This window comes from Oncorhynchus mykiss, chromosome 13 (genome assembly GCF_057628025.1).
Source record: "Oncorhynchus mykiss isolate SJ-2025 chromosome 13, ASM5762802v1, whole genome shotgun sequence".
Lineage (NCBI taxonomy): Eukaryota > Metazoa > Chordata > Actinopteri > Salmoniformes > Salmonidae > Oncorhynchus > Oncorhynchus mykiss.
This window is the reverse complement of record NC_143034.1, coordinates 68,617,624-68,630,480: the sequence shown is the minus strand read 5'-3', so window position 1 is coordinate 68,630,480 and position 12,857 is coordinate 68,617,624. Positions and strand designations below refer to the sequence as shown.

General features: G+C 44.2%; 1 protein-coding gene across 1 annotated transcript in view; it reads left to right on the top strand.

The window, feature by feature from the left end:
• LOC110538818 (ras-related protein Rab-26) overlaps nt 1-12,857 on the top strand; it is a 109,458-nt gene that overhangs the window by 41,553 nt on the left and 55,048 nt on the right. Inside the window, exons 3-5 of the mRNA XM_036939137.2 lie at nt 3,780-3,821; nt 6,031-6,097; nt 11,627-11,679. Of these exons, the coding sequence (XP_036795032.1) occupies nt 3,780-3,821; nt 6,031-6,097; nt 11,627-11,679 (162 nt within the window). The remainder of the gene's footprint in view (nt 1-3,779; nt 3,822-6,030; nt 6,098-11,626; nt 11,680-12,857) is intronic.

The window sequence follows — 12,857 nt, the reverse complement described above, 5'->3', positions numbered from 1 at the left end:
CACAGAAAACCATACAGCCATTTTCCAGCCAAGGAGAGGGCTCACAAAAGTCAGAAATAGCAATTTAAATGAATCACTGACCTTTGATCTTCATCTGGTGGCACTCCCAGGTCTTCATGTTAGACAATAAATGTTTGTTTTGTTCGATAATGTCCCTCTTAGTGTCCTAAAACCTCAGTTTTGTTGGTGCGTTTAGTTCAGTAATCCAAAGGCACAAAGTGCGCTCTCAACCTACAGACGAAAAGTCAAAAGTACAATAAAAGTTTGTAGAAATGTGTCAAACGATGTTTAAAATCAACCCTCAGGTTGTTTTTGTCATAAATCATCAATAATATTTCAACCGGACAAAAGCTTCGTCAATAGAAAAGGAGAAACAAGAAATGCGCGCTCCCGATCACACGCTGGACACATGTCTGGAAATTTCCACTGTCCCACTCATTTCCACTGTCCACTCATTGTATCTCCCTCATTTTCAGAGTAAAAGCCTGAAACAATGCCTAAAGACTGGCCACATGTAGAAGAAGCCATAGAGATCGCGAACTGGGTCCTAAGTCTTTGTATGTTGGATAGGCTTTCAATGGATAAACAGCCTTTCAAAATAATAGTACTTCCTGGTTGGATTTTCCTCAGGTTTTCGCCTGCCATATCAGTTCTGTTATACTCACAGTCATTTATTTTAACAGTTTCGGAAACTTTAGAGTGTTTTCTATCCAAATCAAATTATATGCATATCCTAGCTTCTGGGCCTGAGTAGCAGGCAGTTTAATTTGGGCGCGCTTTTCATCCAAAATTCCGAATGCTGAAAGTTAATATCATGAATACGTACTGTACCTTTGGTGGCTTTTATTTTATTGACCTAAAACATCTAATCCGGGATTCAATCTGATTGTGCTTGTCGACTATGCACAATTTTAAAGGTCATTTCTGATCACGCTGACATCTGCAGCATTTTACTGTGAATGCAATCTCCCCGAAAGCGGTAACATTCTTTTAAAAGCTGCATTGTCGGCAACATGTGATCGATCATATTGAATCCCAGGCCTAGTGACAGTAATTCTGCATAACTCAAGATACCAGTTTGGAGATTTCCCAGGACAATGCCCTGTAGAATAGTCACATTGACCTGTGATCGATGGAAGAATAGATGCCTTCCCAGAACTGTCTGTGGTATTTAACCTTGCTGTAGCCATGAGCTGAACTTTGCCGTTTGTCACTTTGTTGCTGTAGGATCTTAGAGAACATCCACGTTGAGCTGAGTCACTGATGGCTAAGTTCCAATATCCACACTAGCGTACTACTTAGAATGCATGGTCAGTATACAGGTAACTGCCAAAATAACGGAAACACTTGAGGAAATGAGGGATACAAAGTATATTCAAATCAGGTGCTTCCACACAGGTGTGGTAACCTGAGTTGATTAAGCAATTAACATCCCACCATGTATAAAAATGACCAGTTGCCCATTATTTTGGGTACCATGGCTAGAAGAGATCTCAGTGAAGAGGTGTCTCAATGGCGCTGTGTGTGTGTGTGTGTGTGTGTGTGTATTTATGTCTGTCAACAGATATTAACCCAATTGAACACCAGTTATGGGAGATTCTGGAGCAGTGTTTTCCCACCACCATCAACAAAACATCAAATAATGTAATTTATCGGGGAAGAATGGTGTCGCATCCCTCCAATAGTGTTGCAGACACCTGAAGAATCTATGCCAAGGCGCATTAGAGCTGGCTTGTGGTGGCTTGTGGCTTGTGGTGGCCCAAAGCCCTATTGACACTTGGTGTTGGTGTTCCTTTCTTTTTGCAGTTACATGTACATTGCTTCCTTCACTAAGTGGCATGGAGGTGTTGATCTTGGGGAAGAGCCATGCTGACTGTATGCAGGCTGTTTCTGGAGGGAGGAGTGGAATGTAGTGGAGCTCATCACTAGAGAGCTGGGTTATAGAATAAGGACTGAGAAGATGAGAGCGAGGGATAGGTGAGAGGAGAGGAGGAGGAGGGAGGGAGAATAATAGGGTTAGGTGAGAGGAGCAGGAGGAGGAGGAGAGGGTGAGGAATCGGGTTAGGGGAGAGGAGTAGGAGAGGCAGAAAAACAGGGTTAGGTGAGAGGAGCAGGAGGAGGAGGAGAGGGTGAGGAATCAGGTTAGGGGAGAGGAGGAGGAGAGGAGGAGAGGGATAAAAACAGGGTTAGGTGAGAGGAGAAGGAGGAGAACAAGAGATGAGGAGAAGGAGGAGAACAAGGGGAGAGGAGAAGGAGGAGAACAAGGGGAGAGGAGAAGGAGGAGAACAAGGGGAGAGGAGAAGGAGGAGAACAAGGGGAGAGGAGACAGAGGAGAACAAGGGGAGAGGAGAAGGAGGAGAACAAGGGGAGAGCGGGGCGACGAGGAGATCCTCTGGAGGAACAGGCCAACGTTATTAACAAAGGGACCTGGAACACTGCATTATTGATGGAGGGAAGAGGAAGAGAGAAAGGAGAGGTGGACAAGTGGAGGATATTATGCCATCAGGAAGGAGAGAAGCGAAGGGAAGGATTTCTCCATCTCTCTTCCTGATTAGTCAAGTATGGGGAGAAGTTTCTCACACACTAGCTGCACGAACACATGGAGAGAGAGAATGTCATCTACATTTGATTTGGTTACCTAAGCTATTTAAGTACGTTTCATTTGGAAAGTATTCAGACCCCCTGACTTTTTCCACATTTTGTTACGTTACAGCCTTATTGTAAAATGTATTAAATAAAAAATGTTCCTCTTCAATCTACACACATTACTCCATAATGACAGTGAAAATAGGTTTTTAGAAATTGTATCAAATGTTTGAAAATACATAAGTATTCAAACTCTTTGCTATGAGACATGAAATTGAGCTCAGGTTCATCCTGTTTCCATAGATCATGCTTGAGATATTTCTACAACTTGATTTGAGTCCATATGTGGTAAATTCAATTGATTGGACATGATTTGGAAAGGCACACACTTGTCTATATAAGGTCCCACAGTTAACAGTGCATTTCAGAGCAAATACCAAGCCATGTGGCCAAACTGAGCAATCGGGGGAGAAGGGCCTTGGTCAGGGAGGTGACCAAGAACCCGATGGTCTGACAGAGCTCCAGAGTTCTTCTGTGGAGATGGGAGAACCTTCTGGAAAGACAACCATCTCTGCAGCGCTCCACCAATCAGGCCTTTATGGTAGAGTGGCTAGATGGAAGCCACTCCTCAGTAAAAGGCACCACAGACTGCTTGGAGTTAAAGGACTCTCAGACCATGAGAAACAAGATTCTCTGGTCTGATGAAACCAAGATTGAACTTTTTGGCCTGAATGCCAAGCGTTACATCTGGAGGAAACCTGGCACCATCCCTACGGTGAAGCATGGTGGTTGCAGCATCAGATATGTTTTTCAGTGGCAGGGACTGATGCTCCCCATCCAACCTGATAGAGCTTGAGAATGGGAGAAACTGCCCAAATACAGGTGTGCCAAGCTTGTATCGTCATACCCAAGAAGACTCTAAACTGTAATCGCTGCCCACAGTGCCTCAACAAAGTACTGAGTAAAGGGTCTGAATAATTAATTTGCAAAAATGTCAAGAATCCAGTTTTTGCTTTGTCATTATGGGGTACAGTATTGTGTGTAGATTGATGAGGGGAAATAACAATTTAATATATTTTAGAACATGGCTGTAACGTAACAAAATGTGGAAAAATTGAAAGGTTCTGAATACTTTCCGAATGCACTGTATGTCTCATTAATGACATTCATGTGTTCCTGCTTTCCTTTTCCAGAATAAAGTGATGAACATTGACAGACTGAAGGTGAAGCTTCAGGTAAGAGCCTTATAATATGGATTCTATAATCTGTCCTTATTTCTCAATCCTGCCCAAACTACACAGCCCCTGTTACCCCATCAGGCGTGGCGTGTGTGTGTGTCCCATCTCTCCTACAGTGATGTATCAGGGTTATCACCACAAATTAATTGCACAACCTAACCTAATTGTCTAAATAACTAATAAAAACAATTCTGATTCAGTAGTTATATCTCCGTGAATCTTCTACACTAAGCCCAATGTTCTCATGACCCCAGTCACTCACTGCAGAGGCTCTCTGTTTCTCTGTCTGTCTTTCTCTTTCCCTCTCTTTTTCCCTCTCTCTCTCCCTCTCCATCCCTTTCCATCTCTCTCCCTTTCCCTCTGTCTCTCTCTCTCTCTTCCTCCTCTCTCTTTCTCAATTCAATTTAAGAAGCGTTATTGGCATGGGAAACATATGTTTACATTGCCAAAGCCAGTACATTGGATTAGTTGTTTGTTTTGTGGGCAGTGTGCACATAGCAGGTTTTCTCTTGAGAGCCAGGTCTGCCTTTGGCGGCCTTTCTCAATAGCAAGGCTATGTTCACTGAGTCTGCACATAGTCAACGATTTAGTTTATATTCATGTTTATACCACTAGTTTATATTCATGAGTGTGGGGGGGGGGGGGAGTAGAAGCCTTTAGTACCTGTATGATGGGGGTGGGATGGAAACAGAAAGTAAGAGGGAGAGAAGGAAAGAAAAACACTACTCAACTGAAAACTCATATACACAGAGCCAGCCACCGTGTATTGAAATTCCACTGCACACAAAGAAAACACTTTTAAAATGTATTTCATTATAAACCAACATGAGGGTCGAGGGATGCAAACACCTAGTAAGCAAACCCCTGGACTGGAGACCTGTTGTGATGGTAGCCTCTGGGGGGGTACCAGTGGTGAGGTAATGGGGGGGGGCAGTACCAGTGGTGAGGTAATGGGGGGGCAGTACCAGTGGTGAGGTAATGGGGGGGGGGGGCAGTACCAGTGGTGAGGTAATGGGGGGGGGGGGGGGGCAGTACCAGTGGTGAGGTAATGGGGGGGGCAGTACCAGTGGTGAGGTAATGGGGGACAGTACCAGTGGTGAGGTAATGGGAGGGGCAGTACCAGTGGTGAGGTAATGGGGGACAGTACCAGTGGTGAGGTAATGGGGGACAGTACCAGTGGTGAGGTAATGGGAGGGGCAGTACCAGTGGTGAGGTAATGGGGGGGGGGGGGGCAGTACCAGTGGTGAGGTAATGGGGGGGGGCAGTACCAGTGGTGAGGTAATGGGGGGGGGCAGTACCAGTGGTGAGGTAATGGGAGGGGCAGTACCAGTGGTGAGGTAATGGGAGGGGCAGTACCAGTGGTGAGGTAATGGGGGGGGGGGGGGGGGGGGCAGTACCAGTGGTGAGGTAATGGGGGGGGGGCAGTACCAGTGGTGAGGTAATGGGGGGGCAGTACCAGTGGTGAGGTAATGGGGGGGCAGTACCAGTGGTGAGGTAATGGGGGGGCAGTACCAGTGGTGAGGTAATGGGGGGGGCAGTACCAGTGGTGAGGTAATGGGGGGGGCAGTACCAGTGGTGAGGTAATGGGGGGGCAGTACCAGTGGTGAGGTAATGGGAGGGGCAGTACCAGTGGTGAGGTAATGGGGGGGCAGTACCAGTGGTGAGGTAATGGGGGACAGTAGCAAATGCTGGAGGAGATTGAGAGGCATAATTAGCAGAAATTCCACAGAGGTTGGACTAATGGGGTGACAGGGCAGAGGCAACCACTAGTTTATATTCATGAGTATGACCTGATGCCTTATGCCCGCTTCACCTACCTGCACAGCATGCTGGGAAGTCACTAAGACTCCATATTCATTATCAAGCTTTCCCCCCAGTTTGAATCCAAGTTCGAAACGTTCCTAACATCAATTCTAAATTGGTCCTCTACCCCCTAGCCCCAACCCCCTACTTTAAGTTAAGTGAGAGCGACAGTGAATGCCATTTCAATTTTTGTTTGTGAGACTTTAATAAATCTATGTCTTACCTCAAATAAGTTTTATGTAAAGCAATGAAACAGTGGTAGTGAAATGATTCATTCCTATAAAGGTGAATCCTAACTTCCCATTGACATCACTGCAACATCACTGAGAACTTAGAATGCACCCCAATAGGAAATTATACATTTACCTTTAATAATTCTCCTTCTTCTTTCTTTTTTCTCCAGATCTGGGACACAGCTGGACAGGAGCGTTTCCGCAGCGTCACACACGCCTACTACCGTGACGCCAATGGTGAGACAGACACACACACACTTCCTCTTTTTACTCTCTCACACCCAGACAAACACACTTGTGTGATTCTGTCTCAATACCGCTACAGCTGCTGTGGTGACAGAAACCAGAGGGATTCTCTCCCTCATTAAGAAACGAGCTGCATTATACATTACTTAAAGTGCTGCTTAGTATGCTGAGTTTCATAACATTTAAATGCAGATTAGGATGATATGTAAATGAGCTGAATAAAATGTATGGTTCACTGTTTACATGTCTGTGAGAATGCAATTTGATTATTAACATTTGTCTTGAATGCGTGACTGTCTAAAAAAAATCCATTTTTATTCTGGATGGGTGAGTGGATGGATAGGTGGGTCGGTGGGTGGGTGGATCGGTGGATGGGTGGATGGATGGATGGATGGGTGGGTGGGTGGGTGGGTGGGTGGATAAGTTGGTCGGTGGGTGGATGGATAGATGGGTGGGTGTGTGTATGGGTGGATGGGTGGGTTGGTGGGTGGGTGGATGGGTTGGTGGGTGGGTGGATGGATGGGCCGGTGGGTGGATGAGTTAATGGGTGGATAGATGGGTGGGTGGGGGGACAGATGGGTGGGTTGGTGGGTGGGTGGTTTGGTGGGTGGGTGGATGGGCCGGTGGGTGGATGGGTTAATGGGTGGATAGATGGGTGGGTGGGGGGATAGATGGGTGGATGGATGGGTGGGTGGGTGGATGGGTGGGTTAGTGGGTGGGTGGTTTAGTGGGTGGGTGGATAGATGGGCCGGTGGATGGGTGGGTGGGTGGATGGATGGATGGATAGATGGGTCGGAGGGTGGATGGATAAGTGGGTCGGTGGGTGGATGGATGGATGGGTGGGTGTGTGTGTGGATGGATGGGTGGATAGATGGGTGGATGGATAGATAGATGGGTGGATGGGTGGGTGTATGGATGGATAGGAGGGTGCATGGATAGGTGGGTGGATGGATGGATGGATGGATGGATGGATGGATGGGTGGGTGGGTGGGTGGGTGGATGGATGGATGGATGGATGGATGGGTGGGTGGGTGGGTGGGTGGGTGGGTGGATGGATAGATGGATGGGTGGATAGATGGGTGGATGGATAGATGAGTGAATGGGTGGGTGGATAGATGGGTGGGTGTATGGATGGATAGATGGGTGGATGGATAGGTGGGTGGATGGATAGATGGGTGGATATATAGCATGTTCACATGGTGCATGTTTCTAACGTTTTCAGTCTCCTTAAAAGCAATCTGTCATTCTGACCCTGAACAAGGCAGTCAACCCACTGTTCCTAGGCCATCATTGAAAATAAGAATTTGTTCTTAAGTGACTTGCCTAGTTAAATGAGAAAAAATCATTAGCTCGCGAGCCAGCCAGCTAACTTTGGCTAGCTAGCTAACAGTACACTTTAACTTGGAATGAAAAGACTATGTCAAAACTAGAAACGTGTAATATCTGAAAATGTAGCTAGCTAGACTATCTTACCCGTGGTCTGAAATCGGAGTAGCTAGCCAGAGCGGATTTACCAGCTACGTCTATCAACGGTTGTCGCAGTGACATTCTATTTTGTTGTAGCTAGCTAGCTACCGGCCAATACCACTCCAGGTGGTATTGGAATGGTTTTAAGAAGAGAAACACCTCTCCTCTGGCTAGCCAGATTGACATCAATCTCCACTAAAGCAGTACCGGGCTGGACCGGCCTGTTCAGCAGGGAAACAGAGAGCACGCTGACCTGTCCTCTCTAGAGGCTTTATTAGAACAAGGTATTATATTCATCATTTAAAAGGTTACATTTAGATATGGACCTCATCGTTGTTATCATCAACAGCAGTGTCTCCATCTTCATGTCCTTATCATCATCATTATTCATGGTCATCATCATCATCACAATATTCATCATCATATTTGTCTTCTTCCTCATCATTATCATGATCACCACTATCGTCATTATCATGCGGGTGTGCGTGTGTGGCTCCCGTGTAGCTCAGTTGGTAGAGCACGGAACTTGTAACGCTGGGTTGTGGGTTTGATACCCACGGGGGACAAATACAAAAACGTATACACTCAATACTGTAAGTTGCTCTGGATAAGAGCTCCTGCTACAGTAAGTGACTGAAATGTGTGCTCCAGCTCTCCACTCAGCCATTTGATCAGGTATGATGGGTGTATGTTTTAGCCTCTACACCCTGCCACATAAACACTTCCTCCACATCAACTGAATGTGGTTATAACCCCAAAGCTTTTGCTTTTGATATGCTTCCCTGGGACGTTTCTGTAACCCAAACAACTCCTCAGCTACCCTGCGAGATAGGAAGTCAGTGCTTGCAGCCCAAGTAGCACCCTATTCTCTATGTAGTGCACTACTTTTGACCAGGTCCCGTAGGGCTATGGTCAAAAGTAGTGCACTACATAGGGAAGATGGTGCCATTTGCGCCACATCCAGTTCCTTTTGAAGTCAACGAGGCGCAGACATTAGTCGAGGGACTGCTTCAGTGATTTCTATAGCTTTAGTAAAGCAAAGACAGTCAAACCCCTGGCAGCCAGTCACTGCCTCCCACAGCTCGGCAGACCTCACTGAAATTCTCAGCAACAGCAAAGAGTTCTACTGTACCACTTCACTTTTTCAGAGTATATCTCAATGGTTGTCGCAGTGACATTCTATTTTCATGTAGCTAGAAAAAAATATATATATATAATCTCCTCCTCTCTCTATGTATATTATCTCTCTCCTCTTCTCCCTCCGTTCTCCGTTCTCTTCCTTTGAAGAGAACCCTGTCTGGCAATCAGACAGATAAGAGAGACAGGACATCAACTAGAAACAAATAGTCCAGTGGAGAGGCACTACTATAGCCTAGCCTACACTCGCTCTACTTAGACAGGGATTTATGTGGAAGTGGCTAAATTAATCATCCTGGTTTTTAGATGGTGAATAGCCTGGTCCCAGATCTGTTTGTGTTGTCTTGCCAGCTCCTCCCAAACAATGACCTCAGGAAATGGCAAGACAGCACAAACAGATCTGAGATAAAGCTAGAGGGAGAACAAACACTCCCCTCCTCTGTTTTCTCAGTACTCTAATCTTTCATCATCTTTCCCTAATTGTTTACCATCCTACAGAAATCTACAGTCATTGCTCAGAGAGAGTAATTTAATATCCTCCCATATGTTTTGGGTGAAATATCACAGCAGCAAGATCTGTGAGCTGTTGTCACAAGAAAAGGGCAACCAGTGAAGAACAAACACCATTGTAAATACAACCCATATTTATTGATTTTCACTTTTATAGTTGAACTCTTTGCACATCGTTACAACACTGTATATAGAAATAATATTACATCTGAAATGTCGTTATTCTTTTGGAACTTTTGTGTAATGTTTGCTGTTTATTTTTGTGTGTTTATTTCACTTTTGTATATTATCTATTTCACTTGCTTTGGCAATGTAAACATATGTTTCCCATGTCAATAAAGCCTCTTAAATCGGAGAGGGAGGGAGAAAGAGACATTTGGGAAAAAGACCTTCTTCTCTCGGAGTGGCAGCACACTCAGCCACAGAGGAGCATAATAAATTAAATGTGCTGTTATCTGTGGATGTTCCTGTAGGAAGGAGAGCTGTGGCTAGACTGGGTATAGGCTAGGCTGGTGTGTTCCGCATGGTGACCAGTGTAGAGTGTGGTGGAGTTTGGTGATTTACAACTTAGAGAGGGAGGAGTGGCATGAAGAGTAGGAGGGGTGTATTATTTTAGGGACATAGTTATGGATGTATTCTGTGACAAGAGAGAGTCTGTGTTTGTGCGCGCGCCTACCTCCATCTCTCAGTATCTCTATTGTCTTGTCTTGACTATCATTAATGTGATGTTGATTTGTTTTATCAAATCTATTAACAATGTTTAATTATTATGATAATTGAATTAATCCCACAACAATGAACTCATTCACAATCTTGGGGCACCACGGAAAAAGTTTATTTTACAAGTTACCGTTTTCTGAATCAACTCTTAAAACTTCTAGCGTCCCGCCTCGACAACTTCAAATTAAATTACTATAAATATTTAATGTTTTCCAGAATGGATCTTTCAGAGTACCACCCGGTAGTTCTTGGTCATGTTTACCAGACTAAAGTACTTAAACAGCTGCAGACTGAATGTTCCTGTGTAGTCTTTAGTTTTGTAGAGATGTTCTGGTTCTCTGTTGAAAGTTTCAGAGTTCTAGCCATTACGTCCCTCTCAGCTCACACTGTTGGTCTCGTTGGTATAATGTACATTTTGTCGGAAGTGGGTTTTATACACTTCTGGGAATGATGTAATGTCCGATGTAATGTCTGCGCTCACTTGGGCGTGGCCAACTGACTTGGTTAAGACTTCATATGAAAAACAATTCTCTCATTTAGAAGGCTGACTTCACATTACATCTTCTCACAAATAGTTTAATATTTAATCATATACGTAACCCCACATTTGGATGTGACCCTGACAACTGGGAAATGTATACATTCAGAGATACTGTTATGTTGTTATACTGTCCTTCATGAGTATAACAACAACGCTGTAGAGCGGACCCACTGTAACCTGATCCTTCTGATTCTCATCTCTACCTCCATCTCTCTCTTCTCAACTCTACCTCCATCTCTCTCCATCTCTCTCTTCTCAACTCTACCTCCATCTCTCTCTTCTCAACTCTACCTCAATCTCTCCCCATCTCTCTCTTCTCAACACTACCTCCATCTCTCTCCTTCTCTCTCTTCTCAACTCTACCTCCATCCCTCTCCATCTCTCTCTTCTCAACTCTACCTCCATCTCTCTCCATCTCTCTCTTCTCAACTCTACCTCCATCTCTCTCCATCTCTCTATTCTCAACTCTACCTCCATCTCTCTCTTCTCAACTCTACCTCCATCTCTTACCTTCTCAACTCTACCTCCATCTCTTACCTTCTCAACTCTACCTCCATCTCTTACCTTCTCAACTCTCCTCCTACCTCCAGGTGTTGTCTGAATCAGTTTAATATCACACTGTCTGGTAACTAATGATCACACTGTCTGGATCAGTTTAATGGGTAGCGATCTATCACACTGTCTGTGGATCATCTATCATATAAACAGGAGCATGTGATATGTTTGTTAGGTCTTTTGAAATATGTATTATGTAAGAATTGCTTGTCATAAATTATATATCTGAAAAGGAATGTTTACACAATTCTAGGCCTTGTCCTCTCTGAGCCTGGGCAGGCTCACTGGCTGTGTAGGGCAGGCCTGTCTTAATCAGGCCCGCAGAGAGCAAGAAGGAGAATTTACTGTGTTATGTGCCCTCCTCAATAAAAATGAATAAAGGAACTCAGTCAACCGTGAACTAATTGGGAAGCCACAGGTCCAAGAGGCTAAGCCTAAAGGACAAATTGGAACGTTAGCCAGTAATTAGTTTCAAATGAACTCTTCGTTGTCAATGGGTTCTGCCAGGCCTGCTACTTCACTAACATTTACTTATGCTCTCTCCCACTTCTTCTCTCTCTCTATCTTCCTCGCTCCCGTCTCTCTCTCAGCTCTCCTGCTGCTGTATGACGTGACCAACAGAACATCTTTTGACAACATCAAGGTAGGACTCTCCATTTATCTTCTTTTCTCTTCCCCCCTCTTTTTTTGGTTCTAATAAGCCCTGAAAATAGCCTGTAATAAGCTGACATAAGAGTGCTTTCATGGAACCTATTTGGCTAATTATTGTGTTAGAAGCTTTCTAAGTGACTTGGAGGTCTGTTTGATAATGGAGAAAATATGTCTGTCTCTCAAGTGTCATTTTGTAACAAAGCCATAACAGTGTAATGATATATCATTACAGTGCCTTGCGAAAGTATTCGGCCCCCTTGAACTTTGCGACCTTTTGCCACATTTCAGGCTTCAAACATAAAGATATAAAACTGTATTTTTTTGTGAAGAATCAACAACAAGTGGGACACAATCATGAAGTGGAACGACATTTATTGGATATTTCAAACTTTTTTAACAAATCAAAAACTGAAAAATTGGGCGTGCCAAACTTCTGTTTGCCAACTTCTGTTTGGCCCTCAACCATTTGGGCTACAAACTAATGGGACCCCACAATTGTCACGGGACTCGTCTGAAGGTAACCGGTACCAGGTTTTTCTTAAACAATGGAAGTATGAAGGTAGATTTGTGCCTACCCCAAAAAAGGGGGTTAAATATGTGTAAAAAAATCTATAAAATGAAATATTTCCTGAGATTTGTTATATCTCGTAAATATAGGACATACACTTCAAACCTTTTTGCCGTTCATAAATGTGTTATTCAATGCGTAGTAAAGGCCAAAATCTATAATTTTCAAATAATTGCTTAATATTTGTCATTATAGAAATACGTAAAGGTGTCCTAAAATTGAAAAATCAAATTGTGAAATAGTCCATATTATAACCATCCTAAAACAATTCCATATGCCAGCTTAGCACCCCTCTCCCTTCCAACGTCTTTGACTCTAAAGAAATTACATGTTAATCATGCATTCATGCCAACGGAAGATTTGCTTGAAAACTCTATTTACATGTAAGTCCCTCAAGGTTGGATTTCAGGCCTGTTTTCATCTAATGTATTCAACTTAGATGAAACTGAACACAATGAGCAGGATGGGATGGCTGTAGCCAAGATATGTCTGTTAGCTCTGGATGAAGAATGGTTTGGCTTCCTCCTGGCAGCAACAGCAGGAACACTGGTCCCAGATAACAGGATGAAGAATGGCATAGATAAGAATTACCCAACCACTCA